The sequence below is a fragment of the Hippocampus zosterae genome, chromosome 5 (genome assembly GCF_025434085.1).
Source record: "Hippocampus zosterae strain Florida chromosome 5, ASM2543408v3, whole genome shotgun sequence".
In the NCBI taxonomy this organism is placed as follows: domain Eukaryota; kingdom Metazoa; phylum Chordata; class Actinopteri; order Syngnathiformes; family Syngnathidae; genus Hippocampus; species Hippocampus zosterae.
The window spans coordinates 782157-803717 of NC_067455.1; the positions used below are offsets into that span (position 1 = coordinate 782157).

General features: G+C 46.8%; 3 protein-coding genes across 6 annotated transcripts in view; 1 reads left to right on the top strand and 2 right to left on the bottom strand.

The window, feature by feature from the left end:
- The window catches only part of LOC127600986 (mannosyl-oligosaccharide 1,2-alpha-mannosidase IC), a 264345-nt gene that overhangs the window by 111916 nt on the left and 130868 nt on the right, over nucleotides 1-21561 (bottom strand). The window lies entirely within an intron of this gene.
- dhdds (dehydrodolichyl diphosphate synthase) lies at nucleotides 892-5568 on the bottom strand. The gene is made up of 9 exons (XM_052065982.1): nucleotides 5485-5568; nucleotides 5107-5176; nucleotides 4602-4718; nucleotides 4392-4534; nucleotides 3802-3918; nucleotides 3245-3346; nucleotides 2219-2333; nucleotides 2001-2108; nucleotides 892-1491 (listed from the first exon to the last, which is right to left on the bottom strand). Exons 2-9 carry the CDS (start codon nucleotides 5167-5169, stop codon nucleotides 1246-1248), a joined length of 1011 nt encoding a protein of 336 aa, XP_051921942.1. The 5' UTR covers nucleotides 5170-5176; nucleotides 5485-5568; the 3' UTR covers nucleotides 892-1245.
- The window catches only part of LOC127600974 (protein argonaute-3), a 43867-nt gene continuing 29461 nt past the window's right edge, over nucleotides 7156-21561 (top strand). The window contains exons 1-18 of one of the 4 annotated variants that reach the window (XM_052065917.1): nucleotides 7163-7586; nucleotides 12985-13171; nucleotides 15109-15229; nucleotides 15526-15707; nucleotides 15815-15951; nucleotides 16041-16175; nucleotides 16229-16346; nucleotides 16768-16915; nucleotides 16985-17104; nucleotides 17496-17618; nucleotides 17705-17838; nucleotides 18124-18308; nucleotides 18376-18535; nucleotides 18841-18931; nucleotides 19930-20124; nucleotides 20334-20468; nucleotides 20554-20655; nucleotides 21264-21463. In XM_052065917.1, coding sequence (XP_051921877.1) covers nucleotides 7562-7586; nucleotides 12985-13171; nucleotides 15109-15229; nucleotides 15526-15707; nucleotides 15815-15951; nucleotides 16041-16175; nucleotides 16229-16346; nucleotides 16768-16915; nucleotides 16985-17104; nucleotides 17496-17618; nucleotides 17705-17838; nucleotides 18124-18308; nucleotides 18376-18535; nucleotides 18841-18931; nucleotides 19930-20124; nucleotides 20334-20468; nucleotides 20554-20655; nucleotides 21264-21463 — 2498 coding nt within the window. In that variant the 5' untranslated portion in view covers nucleotides 7163-7561. Of the gene's footprint in view, nucleotides 7587-12984; nucleotides 13172-15108; nucleotides 15230-15525; nucleotides 15708-15814; nucleotides 15952-16040; nucleotides 16176-16228; nucleotides 16347-16767; nucleotides 16916-16984; nucleotides 17105-17495; nucleotides 17619-17704; nucleotides 17839-18123; nucleotides 18309-18375; nucleotides 18536-18840; nucleotides 18932-19929; nucleotides 20125-20333; nucleotides 20469-20553; nucleotides 20656-21263; nucleotides 21464-21561 lie in introns of all 4 variants that reach the window. The other 3 variants (XM_052065920.1, XM_052065922.1, XM_052065919.1) reach the window with 3 other exon arrangements.

Genomic DNA, 21561 nt, shown 5'->3' on the forward strand with positions numbered 1-21561 from the left:
CATGTCGTCGCAGATAAAATGTGAAAACAAAAATTAACGGGCAAAACAGTCTTTTTTTCCTTCTCACAAGGTGGTCACGGTACTCTGTGCAGACGGGAGCTGCTTAAAATGGCGCATGTATATCGCTAAGCAATGTTTTTCTAGTTTATACCATGAAATATAAGAACCAAACCAGTTTGAACCAGTTGGACATAGCGCCCCCTGTCATTGGATACCGCCGTGTCACGTGGCCAAAGGACTCTACCACTTTTTGGTTGAAGACGAGAGATTGGAGCGGGGATCTCGTTGGAAGTACTGAGTAAGCGCCTCAAGGGGGCGTGCTAAACTACGCAATAATATCGCTTCCTGCACATGGATTTGCAGGGATTCATTACAGTATTAAGGTTCTATCAGGAATACATTAATGAAACCATGAAAATACATTTAAAAATAATTTGCAGCATGAACTAAAAAAATAGAGGATAAATAATAAAGATCAACATTTTAAAAACACCAACAATAAAATGCATCACATTTCCGTAAATAATTGCGACCACTCAGATTCCTTCATATCAGTCTTTGACAGTTGTTGCAAAGGGCTGACTTGTTGATGCCCAACTACTGTATTTAAACGTGAAGAAATGTACTTTATTTATCTGTTTCTACGATGTCGGGCGGGCTATTATCTATTTGTAAGATAAGAAAACCTCAATTCGTCCCACGATGGAGAAATTCCCAATTTACAGCAGCAAAGTTATGAAAGGAAGTGCCTATTCACATCTAGTATGTATTTCAGTAACATTAATCAGATTTTAGAAGCGATATTAATTCTCTCTGACAGTTTTACAACTAGTGTGTATTTTTCTGTATAGGCAAGAACACTTTCAAAAAGAGTGAATCACAACTCATTCATTGACAATCAATAATGTCTTTATTCTTTTTTGATAAATGTGGTCAAAACCGAGTTACGTCATCAATTTCACACGACTGACACCTTCATTGATGAACCGGATGTTAACGGCACAGCGTTCACTCCACAAACCACAGCATGCACTTTAAAAGATGACGAACGCATTCAACTTCATTTTGAGCAGACACGTATTTCCTGTTATCACGATTTTTCTTCTTTTTTTTTTTTACATTTAAATCTACATTTATAAATATGCCAGTAACTCTCTTGCCCCATAGGGGTTGACATCGCCCTCTTCTGGTCACTGAGCAGAAGAAGACCTTGTAGGAAGAGGCGGGGTCTACAACGAGGCGCTCTCAGGCTGAGCCGCCGTAGCACAAGTCAGTAAAGAAAGAGTCCCGCTTGGTCGTCAGCACCTCCACGAAGTGGCGAACTCGCTCTTGCCGTCGGCTGACGTAGTGCGACAGCGCTTCCTGCCTGCGGCCGGCGTCCGCGGGCTTGCCGTTGCCGTGGCGCTGTAGGTGCTCAGCGGACAAGGCGCAGGTGCGGTCAGCCTCTAGCTGCAGTAGCATCTGGTGCTCTCGGTGGACGTCCCGTGCGTTCTGGAAGGGGGAGAGTTTCCGGTACGCTATTGAGGAATCTTTAGCCATTTTGGATAATAGATCAAATCAGGCTTCGCGTGACTAATCTGGAGTTTCGTCTGGTTCACGTTGGGCCGGGCTGCTCTAAGGCCTGTTCTGGCTTCACCAGTTCTAAGTTCCTATCAAAATATGTTATTTTGGAAGAATGCTTTATTTCGAGAAACGTTCCAGTGACGCAGGAGTGCGCCGTAAATGGTGTGAATGGGTTTCTAAAATAGGAGCACACACAGGAAGCCAATGTCTCAATCCTGTTATGTAGACTTGCCTGTAGGTCCCTTTTGGTCCAGTGCAGCTATTTATCTTCTCAAACGTGTTCAAATAACCGATGAGTAAGCACCTTCAATTGTAATTTTGACGATATTTTAGATTGACACAGTCATAAGTAGGTCCAAGAGCGATCAGCGGGCTCTAGAAGGGGGGAATCCGAATAGATTAATCTGCCGTTTTGGTCATTTTAAGCAAAGCCTCACCTGAATGGATTTGTGGTTGACTTGATACTGGAGAATGGCTTCACACAAGTTCCAGAAGGAATACTCGGGCCACAGCACGGACTGGAACACTAAACACGTGTGGGATGTCTGAGTTGCAAGGGGGGGGGGGGGGGGGGGGGTGCGGGGAAATAAAAATAAATAAAAAAAGACTCCATAGTCCACAATAAAATTGAACGAAAAGTCTTTGTCATCGTCACCTGCCAGAGTAAGAAGTCACTGAGGCGCACTTCGCCAGAGGTTCTGATGAGAAGGTCAGGATTGGGAGAATTGTTGCTGTACAGACATTGGCTCAGCAGCGCCTCCGACACGTCACTAACACACACACGCACACACACACACGCACACAAATGAAACATTTTCTCTCGTCATACTAGACACGTAAAACGAGCTGCCACCCTTAAAGGAAGACGACTATTGCCATATTTGAACTTATTCCCACCAATTTTAACTTTTTGGGTTCAATTTCCAGAAATGGACAGAATGTTCCCTCCGTCTCGGACTGTCCATCGTTGGGACGGAGGACGAGAAATGTTCTAAAAAGGATGAACTAAGAAGTGGGCTTTTATTCCATCCTTTTAAATCGTCCCAAACTGGATTTTGTGTGTGGTCACGGCAGGCCAAATTGCAACCCCAGAGTGTAGCCAAAGACTATCTTCTTAACAGGCAACTGCATGTCCTGCACGTTTTTCCAAGTTTGGCCTTTGCATAACGTTGCAAAGACATGTTTACGTATTTTGTATTTTATGGACGATACGTCTATGAAGAGGAAAGCACCATCAAATCCCTAATACTCGGGTGATCATTTCCATATTTTCAGAGGTTGCTGTGAGCAAAAAAGATGTCAATGTCAATTTTGGTGATCATCGATCGCGGTTTGAGCACATTTGACGACGTTTAGGTTCCTAGATTCGGCGTTTAGACTGTCTTGTTGCACACTGTACGGAAAGTGAGAAAGGACATAAGATAATTTCAGTTGATAACTGGAGAGGCATTTGAAGCTTTAAATACAAGATTCCATGGGAGTTATTTAAATAGCAAGTGTATTCTTGTAAAGTTGCAGTTGCAAATGTTCTTAGTTTGGGCGTTCTTCTCTTTATGTGACAATTTTTCTGTTAAATTGCACACACAAAAAAAAAGAAAAAAAAAAACAAAACAGAAAAACTTGTTTCACTTGTAATATCGCGACTCGACACCTGCCCTGTGTTCGTGCGTGCGTGCGTTACCTGGCTTGAATCAGTCCTTGCTCCACCCCCCAGGCCATTTCTCTCACCGCGTTGGTCATTTCATATCGTGACGTGTAGGCAAAGCACACGTTCAAAAAACACCTGTTGGGAAAAAAAATTTAAAAATCAAAAAAAATAATCCCGTTCCTAAAAAATGTTTGGATATTTGATGATTTTATTTTTATACCGGTACAGCGTGCGACTGCATTTTAATTCAGGAAAAGTAACATTTTAATGCCGTGTACAAAACAACGTCACTTTTTTCCTCTCATACAACTGTCATTTTCCTACTGACTTTTACTTTGGGAATTCCCCCCCCCCCCCCCCCCTGTCAAAACTGTGACATTTTCCCAGATACAAGAAAAAAATGCACAAACGTTCTACTCTCCTTGTTAAAGTTGCTTTTGGTTAAAATGTGGCTTTGTCCTCTTAAAAATATTCTCTTTGGCCTTCCTCTCTGTCTCCAACCTGGAGAGTGCATTCCTGGAATTGGGTTGGGGGGGGACCCCAACAACAAAGAAGAAAAACTCCACTAAGGATGAGAGACGACAGCGTACTTATTGTGAGCTCGGGTGGCAAGCACCGCTTTGGCAATGAGTCGCTGGAGGTCCAGCGGCAGCAGATTCAGGTCGCCCAGCACCCGGATGCAAACGCCGTGCTTCTCCAGATTTTCCCTGCGTTTGAAAAGAGCATAAAAACAACACATCATGAAACCTTGTTCATGAAACACAAGCAGTCATTGATTGATTGGGAAAAGCGTGAAAATGAAACGCGTCACATGCTGAATGCGCATCATGGCTTTACTCAACTGCACAGAGTAGCGGAAGCGTCCGACTCCATGACGGCGGCTTTTCTTTTTATACTGGCCTTGTTGAAGAATTTTAACACCGTGAGTTTAACAAGAGCTTCAGCGTGCTTGCTTTTAGACATGTGAAATTTTGCATTTTATGCAAGATTGGCTGATCGGTTGTCATGTCATAATTCGCCGAAGAGTTATCAGTATTTTTGAAAGATTTTTTTTTGAATTTCATTGTTCTTATTTTTTTGCCCAATGAGCGTCCATTATACGCAATATAAATTGTGGCTAATCGGCTAATACGTGTACCGTAAACGTCATAAAGGTTCCGCTGATTGACGGGTAACCCACCGTTCCTCCAAAAGTCTTTCAAATTTCTGTTTGGCTAGTTCCATCAGGCCTTCCACTTCGTCCTTAGTGCGCTTGAAGTTTTCGATGCTGAAGGCATACACAGTCACCTCCTGGATGTTCAGATGCTTGCACCAGCGAAGTGTCTGGAAGACAAGCGAGGGCCGTTTGCAGTGGAACAAGTCCACACTTTGAAAAGTCAGCCGGGCTCACCTCTGCCAATTTGTCGAAGCCCTGCATGTGTCCCTCCTGGCGCTCCATGTTCTTCCTGCGCGCAAAGCGACGGTTGCCGTCCATGATGAAGGCCACGTGTTTGGGCATGGGCCCCGCCTTGGAGAGGGGCAGGGGGGAGAGAACGTGGGTCACATGTGAAAGCAGCGACTATACTATATTTCCTCTGACCATTTTGAAGTCTCACCTCCAATTAAAAATGGGCATTTTTTCTCCCCCCCTCTAAAATGTTAAGCTGCTTTTAATGACTTTGCTAGACTTGTTTTTCTCACACAATACAAAACAATACATCCTAATTTATATAGCACTAGTTATAAAATTTAACTTCTTAATAACTTTACGAAAGACTCGTTTTTCTTGTCAAAATTTTGATTTTTCTTGGAAAAACAAAACAAAACATAGAAACAATACTTTTTCTCAAAGAAAATTCCAATTGAATTCCATTCTAAATCAATATTTCAATCCAAGTAAAGCATTTTTTTCATACCTTGAGGATACTGGCTGAAATCTTCTCCAGTAGATTTAACTCGCCCTCCTTTATCCACGACATGTTTAGGCTGCGAGATAATTAGAGAAAAAATATGCCGATATACAAATAGAAAAAAAGCAAAAGTCTTTCGAGAGGTGATGGGATTTCAGCGGCAGGTTTTTCCCGTGAAATATCCCACTGCAATGTTTCACAAGACAAATGCACTCAATCAAGGCTAAATGTTTGCGAGTTAAAAAAACAAAACAAAACGCACTGACAGAATGTTGTCAAAGGTACCCCTGTCTGTGTAAACATTAACATTCATTTCAACTAGAGAAGAAAGAGCGCCCGTGGCCACAAAACAACGAGAATTTCAACAAATAGCTTCCAACTCACCGTATTTTACGATGACGACCGCTTCCGCGTTGAGGTCCGTGACGTCAGAGCAGTTCCTGTCACGCGGAAGGGGCGTATATCAAAATTTGGGTGGAAGTAGTTATTAATAGCAGGAAAATGGGAGGATGACAGTTTTTTTAATATATTGTAATATAAATTGACATGTAAAGTGACATGAAAATAAACTGTCAAGAACTTTTTAAAATGAAACTACGGATTCCTTTTGACGAGTACAAGCCACTGGCAGATCTTCTAAGCGCATGCGTAAACAATCGTGGTGGGAGACGAGGCAGGAGGCGACCAAACTGGCAGTTTTGACTGACAGTACATCAGTGTAGATCTTTACGCCGTAAAGTTTGCAGGCATTGTTTAAAAGGCTTTGTAAGCCTCATGTGACAAAACGGCAGGGGCACTTTGCGCCATGTTTCATGTTATTTAGGGGCTTGAACGTTGGGGTAAAAACACACCCCATTATAAAGCATTGTAAACCTTCATTCATTCATTACCAGAAATGTTCTTACCTGTATCATCCTTATGTCCCGGCGTCACACAGATGTCGCCCTTGCTGCACAAATCAAGCAAAAAAACAAACAAAAAAAAAACATTATTAATCATAACTGTCTTGTCCCAGCAGAGGGCGGTCTGTGTAAGTAGCAAACTACATAGAATAACAAAACAAAACAAAATTCCAGCGGCAGTCACAGTTTTGGCCGCTGCTTCACAATACAGTACTGTAGTTCTAATGGAAAAGTTGGTAACCAGGGTGTCATGATTTGGTTTGGGACCAACACTGTAGGGCTCCCCCTGCAGCTGCACACCTGTTGGTCGTTAGGTAATTATTAGTTGAATAAAAGGACTCCCGCCCAAACACTCAGTGTCGGGTCATTGTTTGCTATTGGCTCCTGTCATGTTTGTTTGTTTGTTGCCGTCAGGTTTGTTTCGGTCATGTTTTGATCACAGTTCTGTTTTAGCTTCAGTTGTGATTTTTGTTTGCTACTTTGGACTATGTTTGCTTTGGATTTAGTTTTCTCTGTTTTAGTACAATTCGTCAAGTTTATCCTGCTCCTCCCTCTTGCTTGCATTTTGGGGTCCACCACCTACGTGACACAGGGAAAGTCCCTCACCCACATTGCAACTGCTAGTGGTCTCAATCCAATCGAATCCAAATCTGTATGGATTTTACTAATTTTTCTCTTACCTAGCCATAAATTATCCATTCAGTCGCGGCTTGCTGGAGCCTATCCCAGCAGATCTTCAAGCAGTAGGCGGGGTACACCTTGAACTGGTTGCCACCCAATAGCAGGGCACACGTAGACAAACAACCAGTCACAGTGGGGGACAATATAGAGTGTCCAATTAACCTCCCATGCAAACTTCAGACTTGGGGGCTGAATTGTAACCTATGACCTCTACTCTGTCAAGCGGAGGTGCAGCTAACTAGTCGTTAACTAGCACATTTGACAATAAAGTTGTCCACGGCAACGGTGATTTCAGATTCACGTAGTTTACGTGCACATACTTCACGTACAATTTAAAAAGGGGTAACGTTAGGTGAACTCTTACATTGCAATTCCCTGTTCCGCCACCAGGACACGTCAGTAAATTCGCCAACAGTTTTGATGGCAGAGAAGAAGTTTGATTTTTGGGTGGTGGTGGTGGGGTTTAAGGGGTGCGGGGGGCGGGCGCCGACTGTGGCTTTTTTGTTTGACTGGGGAGGGAGCCACCACACACACCGCCCGAGGCACCCCGACGCCGCGGACCGTCGGCTCAATCCCGGAGCGGGTTGGCGGGGAGGTACACCGAAACGACAATCGGCAGAGGGGATCAACGGGTAGTCCAGCGGCGGACTGGTGGCCAGCGATCGCCCCACACTTTCTTTTTTTTAACATTCTAACTCATCTTGTGGGTCTTTTTTTTTGGGGCGGCCGGGGGATAATACACACCGAGGGAGGGAGGAAGACGGACAACAAACCGAGAGAAGGAGGCTGGAAATCTGCCTTCCAGCCTGAAGGGGCCGGCGGTTCGGCCACACCATCCTGGATTAGCTAGCTTGTACCCGCGCGGCTAAGTGAATGGGATGGAGCCGGGGCCGTCTGGCGCTGGTATGTATATTTATATATTATGCGGTTAAAAATGTATATTGGGGCAATGTTTGTAAAAGAAAAAGCCGAGCTACGGTCGCCTGGCCTCGGCTAGTTGGTGGGTGACAACCGTGTGAAGGGAGACCCGGGGGTGGGGGGGTTCTTTAGGGATTTTCCCGATTTATAACCGCGAACGGGCCCTCTTGAACGGTTTGAGTATCCGCTGGGACGGGGGGTGTCCGCGGAGGTCGTGGGAATGAAGCCCGCCTTCCACTGGCAGCATGAGGTTGAGCCATGGGCTGCCCTTCTCCCCCATCATTGACAGTGTATCGGATCTCACTTAGTGTTTTATCTATAAAAATCGGAGTACAAGACATAAGTGTCATTTAACATGTATTGGGTTGAGGTTAATTTAGGATTCGTGGATCGGACAGGCCCGCTGAGCCCCCCCCCCAACCCTTATCTATGAAGTTGCCCATTTGTGTGTGAGTGAGAGAGAGCTGATTCAAAAGAGCCGCTGATGATAGTGTTTAGATGGTGGTCAATTATTTAGAGAAGTGGGAGGGGGGTGGTGAACAAATGGAGCATAATTGGCATCTCCTTTGATTGGCTACATTACAGGAGTGGCATTATGGTCAAGTGAGGCCCTTTTAATTAAGTGCGGCAACAGTGAACTCTTAATTTAGAACACCATTCTATTTTCCCTTCAAGAAGCAAAAGAAAAAGTACAGGTTTACTGGAAAACTCAATGGAAAACAAAGAGAAATGTACTTTGTGTGTTTTTAAATAAATTACATAAATGTGCCTTATAAACCTGCTGGCTTCGTGCAAAAAGCCACAGATTGGCCAATGACATTAACTTTGTTGCAGTTGCTATTGAAGTGATGGATGGTTCAATACAAATGGTGCAGCATGTAGACAGACGATAAAATAATACCCAGAGGTGTATATTCTTTCTCTTCTGGGAAAAACAGCCAATTACTGCACTCCACCGAGCTTAGTTTGTGACAGTCTTCTTTGTGTATTTATTCAATATGTATTTAAGTTTTTAAGTCACAAAGGTAATTAAACTCGTAACTCAAGTTATCTGGTCCTGTGTCACACTGGGCCCCACAATTAAGTGTATGGGCAATGTTTCAAAGGCAAAATTTTGTTTAAAATTGACTTTAGTTGCTATAAATAGAAATATTTGGCTTTCTGGGTTGCCTGCCCACCAATCAAGTGTGAAATAAAGCAGCCGAGTAAATCTTTAATCTGTTTATTTCTGGGGCGGCCCGGTAGTCCAGTGGTTAGCACGTCGGCTTCACAGTGCAGAGGTACCGGGTTCGATTCCAGCTCCGGCCTCCCTGTGTGGAGTTTGCATGTTCTCCCCGGGCCTGCGTGGGTTTTCTCCGGGTGCTCCGGTTTCCTCCCACATTCCAAAAATATGCATGGGAGGCTGATTGAACACTCTAAATTGTCCCTAGGTGTGAGTGCGAGTGGTTGTTCGTCTCTGTGTGCCCTGCGATTGGCTGGCAACCGATTCAGGGTGTCCCCCGCCTACTGCCCGGAGACAGCTGGGATAGGCTCCAGCACCCCCCGCGACCCTAGTGAGGATCAAGCGGTTAGGAAGATGAATGAATGAATTTCTGAAAAGGTGTCTAAGCGAGCCACACGGAATGTTTGGGGATTGTGATGTAACAGTGGGGCGTCCCGGTGGGAGAGTGGTTAGCACGTCGACCTCGCAGTGCAGAGATTGTGGGCTTGATCCCGGATCCGGCCTTCCTGTGTGGAGTTTGCATGTCCTCGCCGTGCCTGTGTGGGTTTTCTCCCGCATTCTAAACACATGCATGGCAGGCTGATTGAACACTAAAATTGTCCCTAGGTGTGGGTGTGAGCGTGGATGTTCTTCTCTGTGTGCCCTGCGTTCGGCTGGCAGCCGGTCCAGGGTGTCACTAGCCTACTGCCCCAAGACAGCTGGGGTGGGCTCCAGCACGCCCCGCGACCCTTGTGAGGATAAAGCGGATCAGAAAATGGATGTAACAGTGTGGCTAATTTACTTAATCCCACCCCATGTGAGCTTCTCCGCCTGAGAGAGAGAGAGAGAGAGAGACCCCCCCCCTCTACCGGTACCTCTCCTTCTTACGGCCCGGGTGTATCAGTCTCTGGCTGAAGGAGCTGCCCAGTGCTGTCAGGGTGAACCGGAGGGGCGGGAGGGTCTGTCCATTAGAGCTTTTTAGCTTGGCTAGCATCCTCCTGTTGCCCACCTCCTCCAGAGTGTCCAGGGAGGAGCCCAGGACAGAGCTGGCCCTCCTGACCAGTCGGTCCTGGCCTCTCTCTGTCCCGCGCTGAGATGCTGCCTGACTAGCAGACTATGCCATCATGAATGGCTGAGGCCACCACAGAGTCATAGAAGGTCCTAAGGAGTGACCCCTGAACTCCAAAAGACCACAGGAAATGAGGGTCATTTCATGTGAATGGAATAAAATTCATCGGAGATAAAGATGAATTAATTTTCGTTCTTGTCATCATATGAACCATATAAAATAGATGGCTCTCCTTGCCCACATGCAAGGGCATTAAAATACCTTAACTGCTGCAGTTTTTCAGTCACTTTCTGGAGCGGTGCGACTATGTCAGGGAAAGCTTAGTAGAACTTTTGGACTTGATTGGTGTTCATGGCAGGGACTTTAAATGTATACTGGCTCCCATTTACCATGAGTTTGAATGTGACTGCTTTATTTTGAACACAGTTCGAAGAGGGCAATCACGTCATTTACTTCTACTCGAAGTTTAAATAGTGGGACGAGTTTTGAAAGAATTTATCTCGGTGCCCTATTTTTTTACATCGTGAAAAGCTGACATTTGAACAGGGGTGTGTAGACGTTTTAAGGGTACTTTGTAACAGAATTGTGTAATGTGGCGAGCGGGGTTGTTTTTTTCCCCCCCTGTTGTGTTGAAAGCAATTGTCACGGTGCAACAACTATTTTAGTTGTCACATGCGGTGCTGATGTCGTTGCTGATTCCGGAATCCTTCGTTACCGTGTAAAAGCCGTCTAAGCGGGGGAAAAAATGTCAACTTACCTCATATCAATCTTTTTTTTTCTTTCTTAATAGTCTTGCAACTATCAAAATAATTTAACAGCTACGAAAGGTGAAAACAAAACGGTTTCTCTAAACTTGGTTAGCATGAGACTTGAGTGTGAGTCAATTTACTTCCTGCAACTTGTCTTCTTTTGATCTACTCTGCTCCGTCGTTTGTAATAAGTGGGCTAGAAAGCCCAAGAAAAGGCAAACAACTCAACCCTTTGATGCAGAATTGTGCTGTCAAGAGGTAAGCTTGAAGCGCCGTGTGATAATGTAATGTTTTACGCAAGGTCTGCTGTGATTGGGCTCCATCGTTTGGAATAAATGTGACCAAAAAAGAAAAAAAGGCGCCAAATAAGATGAACATGCAGTGGTAATTCATTTGCTGAACTGAGGTATGCGGACATCTTGAGGGCTATGCTCACATCTGGAGGGACGTTCTACGTGAGGGCACGCTGTCTTTTGGGAAAACAAAAACCACGTGACGTGAATCCGTGGTTACAGTTGCAAAATCCCAGTTATTTTTCACGTTTGGAACTTTCCATGGCAATATACCAGGACTTCGCAGAAGTGAATTTTGGCTAAATCGGAGAAAAATTTGAAATCAACCATATGTCATGCAAGTCCACTCATTAGGCTACGTAATAGGATACTTGCCTAGAATCAAATTTAAAGGGGAAGTCAACCCCCCCCCCAAATTCTTGACAATATCTTCTAGGCGCCCCCATTCGACTAAACACGACATTATGATGAATGTTGTCCTTGTGGAATATGAATTAAGCAACCCGTTCGTGTCCATTTCTGGGGGCGGCCATTTTACCATGTGGACCCTCGCATGTGAGCAAGGAGAGCATTGCTTCACTTCCTAATTTTAGACCCAATGCGTGAAAATAAAAATCCAAGAAAAAGCAGGACACACCCCCAGCGCTCATCCTTTGATGTCCACCAGGTTGACTGAACATCAAACGCAAAGTAGCCCACGCTTGTGCTATGTCACAGACTCGCAGTGAAGATGCTAACAGGTTAGCCAGCCCCAATGATGCTGCGCTATTGTCGTCGCACCGCAGGGGAACTATTGTCTCGGGACGCCGGCGAGATCTGGCTCGGATTCACGCCATCTGCCTTCACTGGCAAGCGGGCGCCAGGCGTGTGCGTACATGCGTGCGTTTTATTCAGCGTGTGGCCATCAAGATTCTTTTCATCACAATTAATAAGCAGTGAAGGTAGTCGGTGGCAAGTGTGAGATGCTATCACAGGAGTTGATGTCTTTCCTCCGAGCAGCCGGTTGTGAGCGCAAAGGCATAAAACGGGTGACGGAAGTCCGTTTTTTTTTCTTTTTTTCATCAAAATTTGCTCCGGTTCTAGCACACAGTCCGTGGGGCCGAGAGTTCTACAGTATACACGCACACGCAGTGCCGTTTTACCTTGAGGAAACCCCTTGCAGCTATTTAAAGAGGAGCTTTTCCAGGTTGGCCCCGATGTGGGAACATGCTCCCCGCAGGACGCGAGAGGCCAAGGTCCCGGCCGGCTCCTCCTCCCATCCAACAGGCACCCCCAAGCTCCCCTCACGCACACACCCACACACACAGGTCTTCTGATATCCATGACAATGCCGCGTTGCTGTGGCGTCTCCATGGTGAGGCTGGGAATGCCGGGGGGGGGGGGGGAGTGTGCAGAGGGGCTCTCCCGTGTTTTTGTGAGGGCACTCCCCTCCGTCAAGCCATCCTGTGTTGTTTATGTGCGCCCCAGACGGAGGAGCCGGGCAGCTGGGGTCTTTGTTGTTGACGGTGGGGCGAGAGGGGAGGCGGGGGTATGGGTGCGGGGGCGTTCTCTGGGGACCCAAGGGGTTAAGACACGGGGGGCCCCCTCACAAGCAGGAATTACAGCCAAACTTTGCACCCCAGATGGGTTGACACTGACACTGGCTTTCTCTTTCTGTTCAAATGTTGCGTTTTGTGGGCAGTGACCAAAATTGGCCTCCGTGCTCCGCCCACATGCCAAAATGACGAAACCTCAAAATGTTCACAGTTTAGCCTCCATCCATCCATCCATTTTCCGCTCAGCGTTATCCTCACAAAGGTCATGCTATTTAATGTGCTTTAATGTTCAAACCAAAATGACAGATTCCTTTTTTTTTCAGACATAGCTACTCGAGACATCTTTGTGAGCCGACTTGCAATAGTTACCAATTTCATGTTGTCAAGTGTCCAGTAAAAAAAAAAAGAAAAAAGATTGCCAACAGACATAACCGAGCCTACAACAAACCCCCGCAAGCCACAAAAACGACCATGGAATTAGTTCAAATTTAGTCGGACTAAATCTGACTTCCGTTCTCCCGCTCGTTTGTCCTCAGTGCCCATGGGGGTCTTCCCCCCACCCCTGCAACAGGTGTTCCATGCCCCGCGTCGGCCAGGAATGGGCACTGTGGGCAAGCCCATCAAGTTGCTGGCCAACTATTTTGAAGTGGAGATACCCAAGATGGACGTCTACCACTACGAGGTGGACATCAAGCCGGACAAGTGCCCGCGGCGAGTCAACAGGTAGGTCGCAAATATCTCTTGTACCCGCCCGCCCCGCACGCATTCGATGCCATGACCGCCACCATTGAGCAGACGTGGCATCTGAAAAGCATCCCAAATTTTCAACATTGACGTGAAAAAGTAGGAAGTGGAATGATCACGGTTTGTTAAGCCGAGTTGCTACAGTTCACCTTGCGATTGTTTTCATCTGCAAAAAATAAAATAAAAATAAAGTAATAAACGAGGTGCTGTGAAAGGCGACCCAGCTGACTCCAGTTCTGTGTCCCCTTAGTGGTCATTGCTTTTTTGACATCCGTTGCATTTCATTGCAATGACAATGAAGCTATTCTGATTCCGATGGGTTAGCGTTTCAAGGAAACTTTTCGTGTCAGGTTAAGTATTTTAATTGACGGCTTCAAGCCAGGATCACTGTTTGTCGTTTGTGTTTCAAATCGAGTTCTAGATTCACCACTGGGTCAGGGTTTCAAGATGGCAATAGAGCTTTTCCAATTGGGCCTCGAAGATGGTGTGAGGCCTCAAGTAAGAGTCTTGAAACCATTGTAGCGGTTCAAGCTAGTGTGAGAGTTTCAAATGTCGATTTCTGTTAGTTTTAAGCTATTTTGTTTTCTTCTTTTAGGAGTCTTTGAAAAAGTCATGCCAAACGAAATGAAGGCAAGATGACATGACTCATCTTTATTCATGTCATCTTTGCCAATTAAAGACAAAAAACAAAACGGGGCCTGTCTTGTTTGGGATTTCTCACGTTCCTGACTCGAATGGCGGTAAACAAACATGAAAGCAACCGAGGGAGTCATCGGCTGACACTTTTGTCTTGAGGTCTCTTGACAGTCCTTTTCCCTCTCAGCCGTCTTCTCTGCTGTAGATGGGAGAAAGAAAAACATATTTTTGCGCAACATCAATTAATACATTTTCAACCAATGCTCAATTTTGCTGATTTTGTATTTCAAGCTAGGGCTGAAGTTCTTTTTTTTTTTTAAACCAATTTGAACTCGTCATGTAATGTGAAGGGAGCCAACAAATTGGCTCAGCAAGCTAGACCAGAATGTGCCTGTTCCTGAGCGTGTTCATCAAGGTGGACAGGATCTAGTCGTTCCATAACAAGTTAACTCAGAGTCAATGTAGCGTACGTGCCGGTTTCTTATCTAGATAAGTCAAATGGGTTGGATGTTCCGAAACAAGGTCTTTCGGACGGGGCTGTTCCTGAACAAGCCAGTTGAACTGAACCGGATGGCAAGGCCATTACAAGGTGGACAGGATGCGACTGTTCCTGACGGAGCCAATGAAGTTGGAGTGATTGTGGCTAATTAAGGAGACCTGAACGGAGCCCTTCCCAGATATTCTAATGAAGGTTGTTGTTCCTCATTTAGTGTGGACTGCATATGCGGCTTCTCTAACGTGCTGATTCATGTGGGCCCGGATGTGGCTCTTCTGGAACAACACATTGATTTGAACCGAGCGGTTCCTCAATTGCTATTTGAACTGGACAAGAGGATTTCAGCTTTGTGAGGTTTTCTATGTGCATCTTAGTTCATGCCCGCAAAGCTTTTCAGTTGACACAAAAAAGTAGTACCCACCCCCCAACCCCTCCGAAAAAAATGTCCTTCCTCTGAATGTCAGGAAAGCCTTTGAGCTTCACTCCCTCACGACTCTTGAGGGTTCGAGATAAAAGCTACCCGGAAAGTTTCCAAAGATCACGCCCTTTGACCTGTACCCTTCCCCTCTCTCTCATATTGAAAAGTGGCCTCCTCATACCCCCCACCCCGTTACCTTCGCTCCCTCCCTCCTCCTCCTCCTCCTCCCATGACCGTGACAGCTGCATCGCACGCAATCAATAATTCCGCCATCTCGCATCACAATGGAGCCATGCAATCAAGGGGATCGCTTTAACTCATGAAGCGTCATATGGAAAGCTTTTTTTGTGTGTGATCTCGCCGCAGGGAGGTGGTGGAGTACATGGTTCAGCACTTCAAGCCGCAGCTCTTTGGCGACCGCAAGCCTGTGTACGACGGCAAGAAGAACATCTACACGGTGCTGGCGCTGCCCATTGGCAGTGAGAAGGTACGCAGTTACAACAACAGCCAAATCATCAATGATCTCTTTTTTTGAATGGTTATTCAATGAACCAGGGTTTAAGGACCGAGCCTAGCCGCAAAAGTTGAAACTAGTGAGTAGCTTTGCCAACCACTTGAAAGTAGCCCCGGCCAGCTCCTTATGTTGACAAAAATTATGAAAAGATCAATGTGTAAAGGAAGCTGGATCAGAGTCGCAAAAATCGAAACCTGGAATCCTTGAAAATGTGAGACAGCCTTACACATCGTCACATGTTTTGATTTCTTGGACACCTCTCGCTCCAGGTGGATTTTGAGGTCACCATCCCAGGTGAGGGAAAGGACCGAATCTTCAAGGTGTCCATCCGTTGGCTGGCCAAGGTGTCGTGGCGCCTGCTACAGGAGACGCTGGTCAGCGGGCGGCTGCAGGTGCCCCTCGACTCGGTGCAGGCCCTGGATGTGGCCATGCGCCATTTGGCCTCTATGAGGTACGCGTTTGACATCACACCGTATGGCCTGAAGTTTTTTTTCCGTCTGAGTCTCTTTTTCACAAGCATACGCTTTCTTGTTTTTGTCAACCCCTCCATTTTTTTAGGTACACGCCGGTGGGCCGCTCGTTCTTCTCCCCGCCCGAGGGCTACTACCATCCTCTGGGCGGGGGCCGGGAGGTGTGGTTTGGCTTCCACCAGTCGGTGCGGCCCGCCATGTGGAAGATGATGCTCAACATCGACGGTGAGGAGTGACAAGGCCCTGATTTATAAAAGCCGCCCAAATGGTGCTGCAGTCTGGAATCCTGGCTGTTGTTCTCTGGCTCCCTCTAGTGTCCGCCACCGCCTTCTACAAAGCCCAGCCTGTCATCGAGTTCATGTGCGAGGTTTTGGACATCCGCAACATAGACGAGCAACCCAAAACGCTCACCGACTCGCAGCGGGTTCGCTTCACCAAGGAAATCAAAGGTGGGGGGTTTTTAAACTCCAGCTGCCGCAAGTAATTCATAAATATCTAGTAGTGTCAGGTCTCGTGTACCCCACTTCTCCAGGCCTCAAGGTTGAAGTGACCCACTGTGGCCAAATGAAACGGAAGTACCGCGTATGCAATGTCACCCGACGTCCTGCCAGCCATCAGACGTAAGTGCCATGCTGATGATGATGATGATGATGATGACTACGGCGACAATGATTTGTGCCATGCCTCACCGCATCCACAATTGAGTCATTTAAAGGAACGGCGTTCACATGAGGTCATTGTGTACTCATCGATGTTAGTCATCCACCAAAGGGAACAAACATGCGGCACACCTGCAGTCAGTGAGATCCAGTAGAAAAGCCGGATCCAAACCTTGCCTTGGATGGATGGATAGTGTGATGTACTGAGCACATATCGCCCCCCCCCCCCCTTATGACAAATTTGGTGTACGGCAGGTTGTAAGTTTGATCGGCGTGGCCTTTAAAAAGCGTATAACATTGCATGAGACCAAAGGTGGAGAACTTTTTTGCTCTCATTACTGTTCTTCATCATCTATAAAAACGTTGCGTGTATATCTTGCAGGTTCCCCCTCCAGCTCGAAAGCGGGCAGACTGTCGAATGCACTGTTGCCCAGTACTTCAAGCAGAAGTACAACCTGCAGCTAAAATACCCCCACCTGCCCTGCCTGCAGGTGGGGCAGGAGCAGAAGCACACTTATCTGCCCCTCGAGGTGAGGAAGCGGATCACTTCATTCCGTTCGTGAGCACATTTTAAAAGCTTTTCGCTCCAAATGTGGCAGGTGTGTAACATTGTGGCGGGCCAAAGATGCATCAAGAAGCTGACTGATAATCAGACGTCCACCATGATCAAAGCCACCGCTCGCTCGGCGCCCGATAGACAGGAAGAGATCAGTAGGCTGGTAAGTCCAATCGCCGTCCCGATTTCGAGCGAATAATTGATACCCCGCCCCTCCGTAAAATATTTACAATTGCGTATTGATGACATAAGATAGCAACCAAGAACTAACTTTCATCACCGCCTTTACCGCACCCCCGATTTCGGCTCGTCAAAATGAACCAAACCTGCATGTTTTTAGTATGGGGAAGAAGCTGGGAGAAAACCCGTGCAAGTGCGGGGAGAACATAAAAATTTCACGCGAGAAGGCCGGGGCCCAGATTGGAACCCCAAATCTCATAACTGCGGGGCAGACATGCTAACCATGAGCCCACCACACCGCCTCGTTGGACCACTAGTGCAACACACAACGTTGGACGTTTAACACGCGTGTTGAGTTTGGTTCTCCCTTGCAGATGAAGAACGCCAACTTCAACCTCGACCCGTACATCCAAGAGTTTGGCATCAAGGTGAAAGACGACATGGCTGAGGTGACGGGCAGAGTGCTCCCAGCCCCGATCCTGCAGTATGGTGGACGGGTAAAGATTTTAACCGCAACGACCATGGTATGTGACACGAATCTGAAAACCGCATAGTGAGCATGTTTGGGGGTGTCCTGTCACAGAACCGAGCCATTGCCACCCCCAATCAAGGCGTATGGGACATGCGGGGTAAGCAGTTCTACAACGGCATTGAGATTAAAGTGTGGGCCATCGCCTGCTTTGCGCCACAGAAGCAATGCAGAGAGGAGGTGCTAAAGTAAGTGCCGCTGTTTGCCTCACCCCGGTTGACGCTGCCGGCGTGCAGATGAACGTGCTTATGACGCATTTGTTTCACAAATGGATTGGAAATGCACCGCCGCTATCGTTTCCCACTTGCATGACAACGCTTTGTAACTCGCAACGGTGGGCTAAAGAAATTGGCTCTCAGCGATACGTGACCTTGTGTTGATGATCATAGACGTGCCGTTTCAGGAGGATTGTACTGAATCATCCAATGATCCCAAAGGCCGCCATCTAATCATGGATCATTTTGTCCTCTGAGGAACTTCACGGACCAGCTCCGCAAGATCTCCAAAGACGCCGGCATGCCCATCCAGGGCCAGCCGTGCTTCTGCAAGTACGCCCAGGGAGCGGACAGCGTGGAGCCCATGTTCAGACACCTGAAAAACACCTACTCGGGGCTGCAGCTCATCATCGTCATCCTGCCCGGCAAAACCCCCGTCTACGGTAACACGATGATGTCATCTTAGCTTGAGGTGAGTCGTACCACCTGACTCCTCATCTCCATATTCAGCTGAGGTCAAGCGCGTGGGAGACACCCTGCTGGGCATGGCCACGCAGTGCGTGCAGGTGAAGAACGTGGTGAAGACGTCCCCTCAGACCCTCTCCAACCTCTGCCTCAAGATCAATGTCAAGCTGGGGGGCATCAACAACATCCTGGTGCCGCACCAAAGGTAGCCCGCTATGGTTGGAATGTTACAGGAGACGGACTGCAGTATTGTGGACGGCATGCGTCATCATTTTGCTTGCAGGTGTGCTAGAGCTACGGGTGGGCGGGTCGCTTTTGGGAAAACAATCATTGCGATTATTTTGATGGCTCTTGAAATCATGCTCGCAGAGATTTTGAGGAATAGGCAGCGCTCTAAAGATGTGCTTGTTTCATTTCACTCCAGATGGGTGGGCAAGTCTCCCTTTCACTCGCGTATGCAAGGATCACGGTTGCATATTATGTCAAACTTCCTTGTGCTGGCTCTTTCAGGTCGGCGGTGTTCCAGCAGCCCGTTATCTTCCTCGGAGCAGATGTGACGCACCCCCCTGCTGGAGATGGCAAGAAACCTTCCATCACTGCCGTAAGTGTCAACAAAGTTTGCAGAGCATGACTGACACCCAGTGGCGCTTTCCGGGTACTGTCAAAAGTTTCTCGGCGTCGTTGCGTGGCGTCTATTTGTGTTAGCGTTTTTAGCGGTTTTCGCCCGCGGATTTCCGTTGCTGTGCTCAATTTTTCCTTTTTGCTACCACTCTGGTAACACACACAAGACACAAAAGTCCTTTGAAAAAAAAAAAAGTGTGGCAATGATCCATTTGACACGAGCCAAGTCAAAGTCTTGCGGGATTTGCTGAAGTTACATGACAGCCGACTCATTTCTGAGAAGAGGGAACAATTATCAGATGTTGCATACTCCCCATGCTGAAAAGCATTCAAACAATGAGGTCATTTCCTTGAGCTTTTTCACCCATAAATAAGTCAGATGAGTACAATAAGTACTCATCCCTGGAAAAAAAAAAAACGTGCCAAATCTCACACTCGGTGCCATTTATTGTTTGTATCGGTCACACTTTTCATTCACACGATCCAATACTTTTGCTCACTAGTAAAAAACATAAAAAAAAAATAAAACACTCAAAAGGAGGGTGAGGAAGGAGGAATGTCTCATCAAACGTTGAAAAATTGAGATGACGTCAACCCCTCAGCTGCCGCTGACCTCAGCCGAGCTGCGATTGGTTGTTTTGTTGCCTAGCGATGGTGACAGATGCTTGAATCATATGTTGGGGTGAGGGAGAGTGACGGGGGGAGGTGGGGGGGAAGAAAAAGCCGATTCCAGAATGATTTCCTAGGAGATCATCGTTCTGGATCAACGGTGGGCTAAGCCTGTAACATTAACACGATTCCTGCAATATTTGTTGCATTCATTTAGCCAAACTCCTCATTGTATTCAGTCATTTATTTCAATTATTAATTGGTTACATTGTTGATCGATCAAATGTGGCCCAAGCTCAAAAGTTTGCTCCCTCACCACCGAGAGGTGCTCATGATCCCTTGCTATTCATTCCCTCTCCGACTTGGTAGGTGGTGGGCAGCATGGACGCTCACCCCAGCCGCTACTGCGCCACCGTGCGGGTCCAGCGGCCCCGGCAGGAGATCATCGAGGACCTGTCCTACATGGTGCGCGAGCTGCTCATCCAGTTCTACAAGTCCACCCGCTTCAAGCCCACCAGGATCATTTTCTACAGGGACGGTGTTCCCGAGGGACAGCTGCCGCAGGTCCAAAGAGGTTCTACTTGAATGCTAACAGTTGGCAAAATGCGTTTTTTTTACAGGTGGTGTTCTGTGCTGCTGTTTTGTTTAGCATCACATTGCCTTGTGTCAACGTGACTGAAAAAAAAATCCATCTTGAAAAACAGATGTTTTTTTATTTTTATCTTAAATTGCTCGCTAAAAATGCACATCAATCGTTTTGTGGTTGGCTGCAGATTCTCCACTATGAGCTGCTGGCCATCAGGGACGCGTGCATCAAGCTGGAGAAGGACTACCAGCCCGGCATCACCTACATCGTGGTGCAGAAACGCCATCACACGCGCCTTTTCTGCGCTGACAAGTCTGAGAGGGTGCGCCATTTTTTTTTCGGATACGACGGCACCGTCATAGCCATTTTCCTGTTCATAGATTTGTCTTTTTTCTTTTTTTTACTAGATCGGCAAAAGCGGGAACATACCTGCGGGCACTACAGTGGACACCAGCATCACTCACCCCTTTGAGTTTGACTTCTACCTGTGTAGCCACGCAGGCATACAGGTATGGATGCTAGTAACGGGTAATCTCGGTCCACTTACAGTAGATCCACAAAAAAAAAGGTGTATTTCGCCCATTTCCAGGGTCCTTGAAAAGCGTCGTCCAATTCAGGATAACATATAACACAAAACTAATGAAATTCAGCCCCCAAAGCCAGTTACACAAAGTGACATTGACTTTTGTAGACGTGCCGACTATTTGTAGACCCACAAAAAAAAGTTCCAATAAGCCAAGCCCGAAGACACACACATATTCATTTTGTCATGAAACGTCCATTTTAGGATACTTGTTTGCCATAAAATACGAAAACAACGGTCTAAAAAAAAAAATCAAAATCAACACTGAAGCTAATCTAACTTCAATTTGGTCGGCATATCAATCACAAGTAGTGAGCCACAAAAAAGCAAAACTCATGCCCGAAATCACACCCAAAGTCTGAGGGTTTGGTTTAGAACTAGTTTCAATTTAGCCATTTGCTTCATCGACTGAAACCCTTTTACTTTTGCTCCTTGCGAGTAGCCTTGACAGGAAGGTTTGATGCTGCAGCTTTAAAACCTTTGGGATTCTGCACTTAGTGTGACGTCCTTTTGTTGCCTTTTCTCCATTTCCAGGGTACGAGTCGGCCGTCGCATTATTACGTCTTGTGGGATGACAATCGTTTCACGGCCGACGAGCTGCAGATCCTCACCTACCAGTTGTGCCACACCTACGTACGCTGCACCCGCTCCGTGTCCATCCCGGCGCCGGCGTACTACGCCCGCCTCGTGGCCTTCCGCGCCCGCTACCATCTTGTGGACAAAGAGCACGACAGGTTGGGAACATGATTGGCATAAACCCTGAGTGTAAATCGCTATGGGCAGATTTATATATTTAATGGTCTCTCCATGTGCCTCTATTTAATGTTCTTAC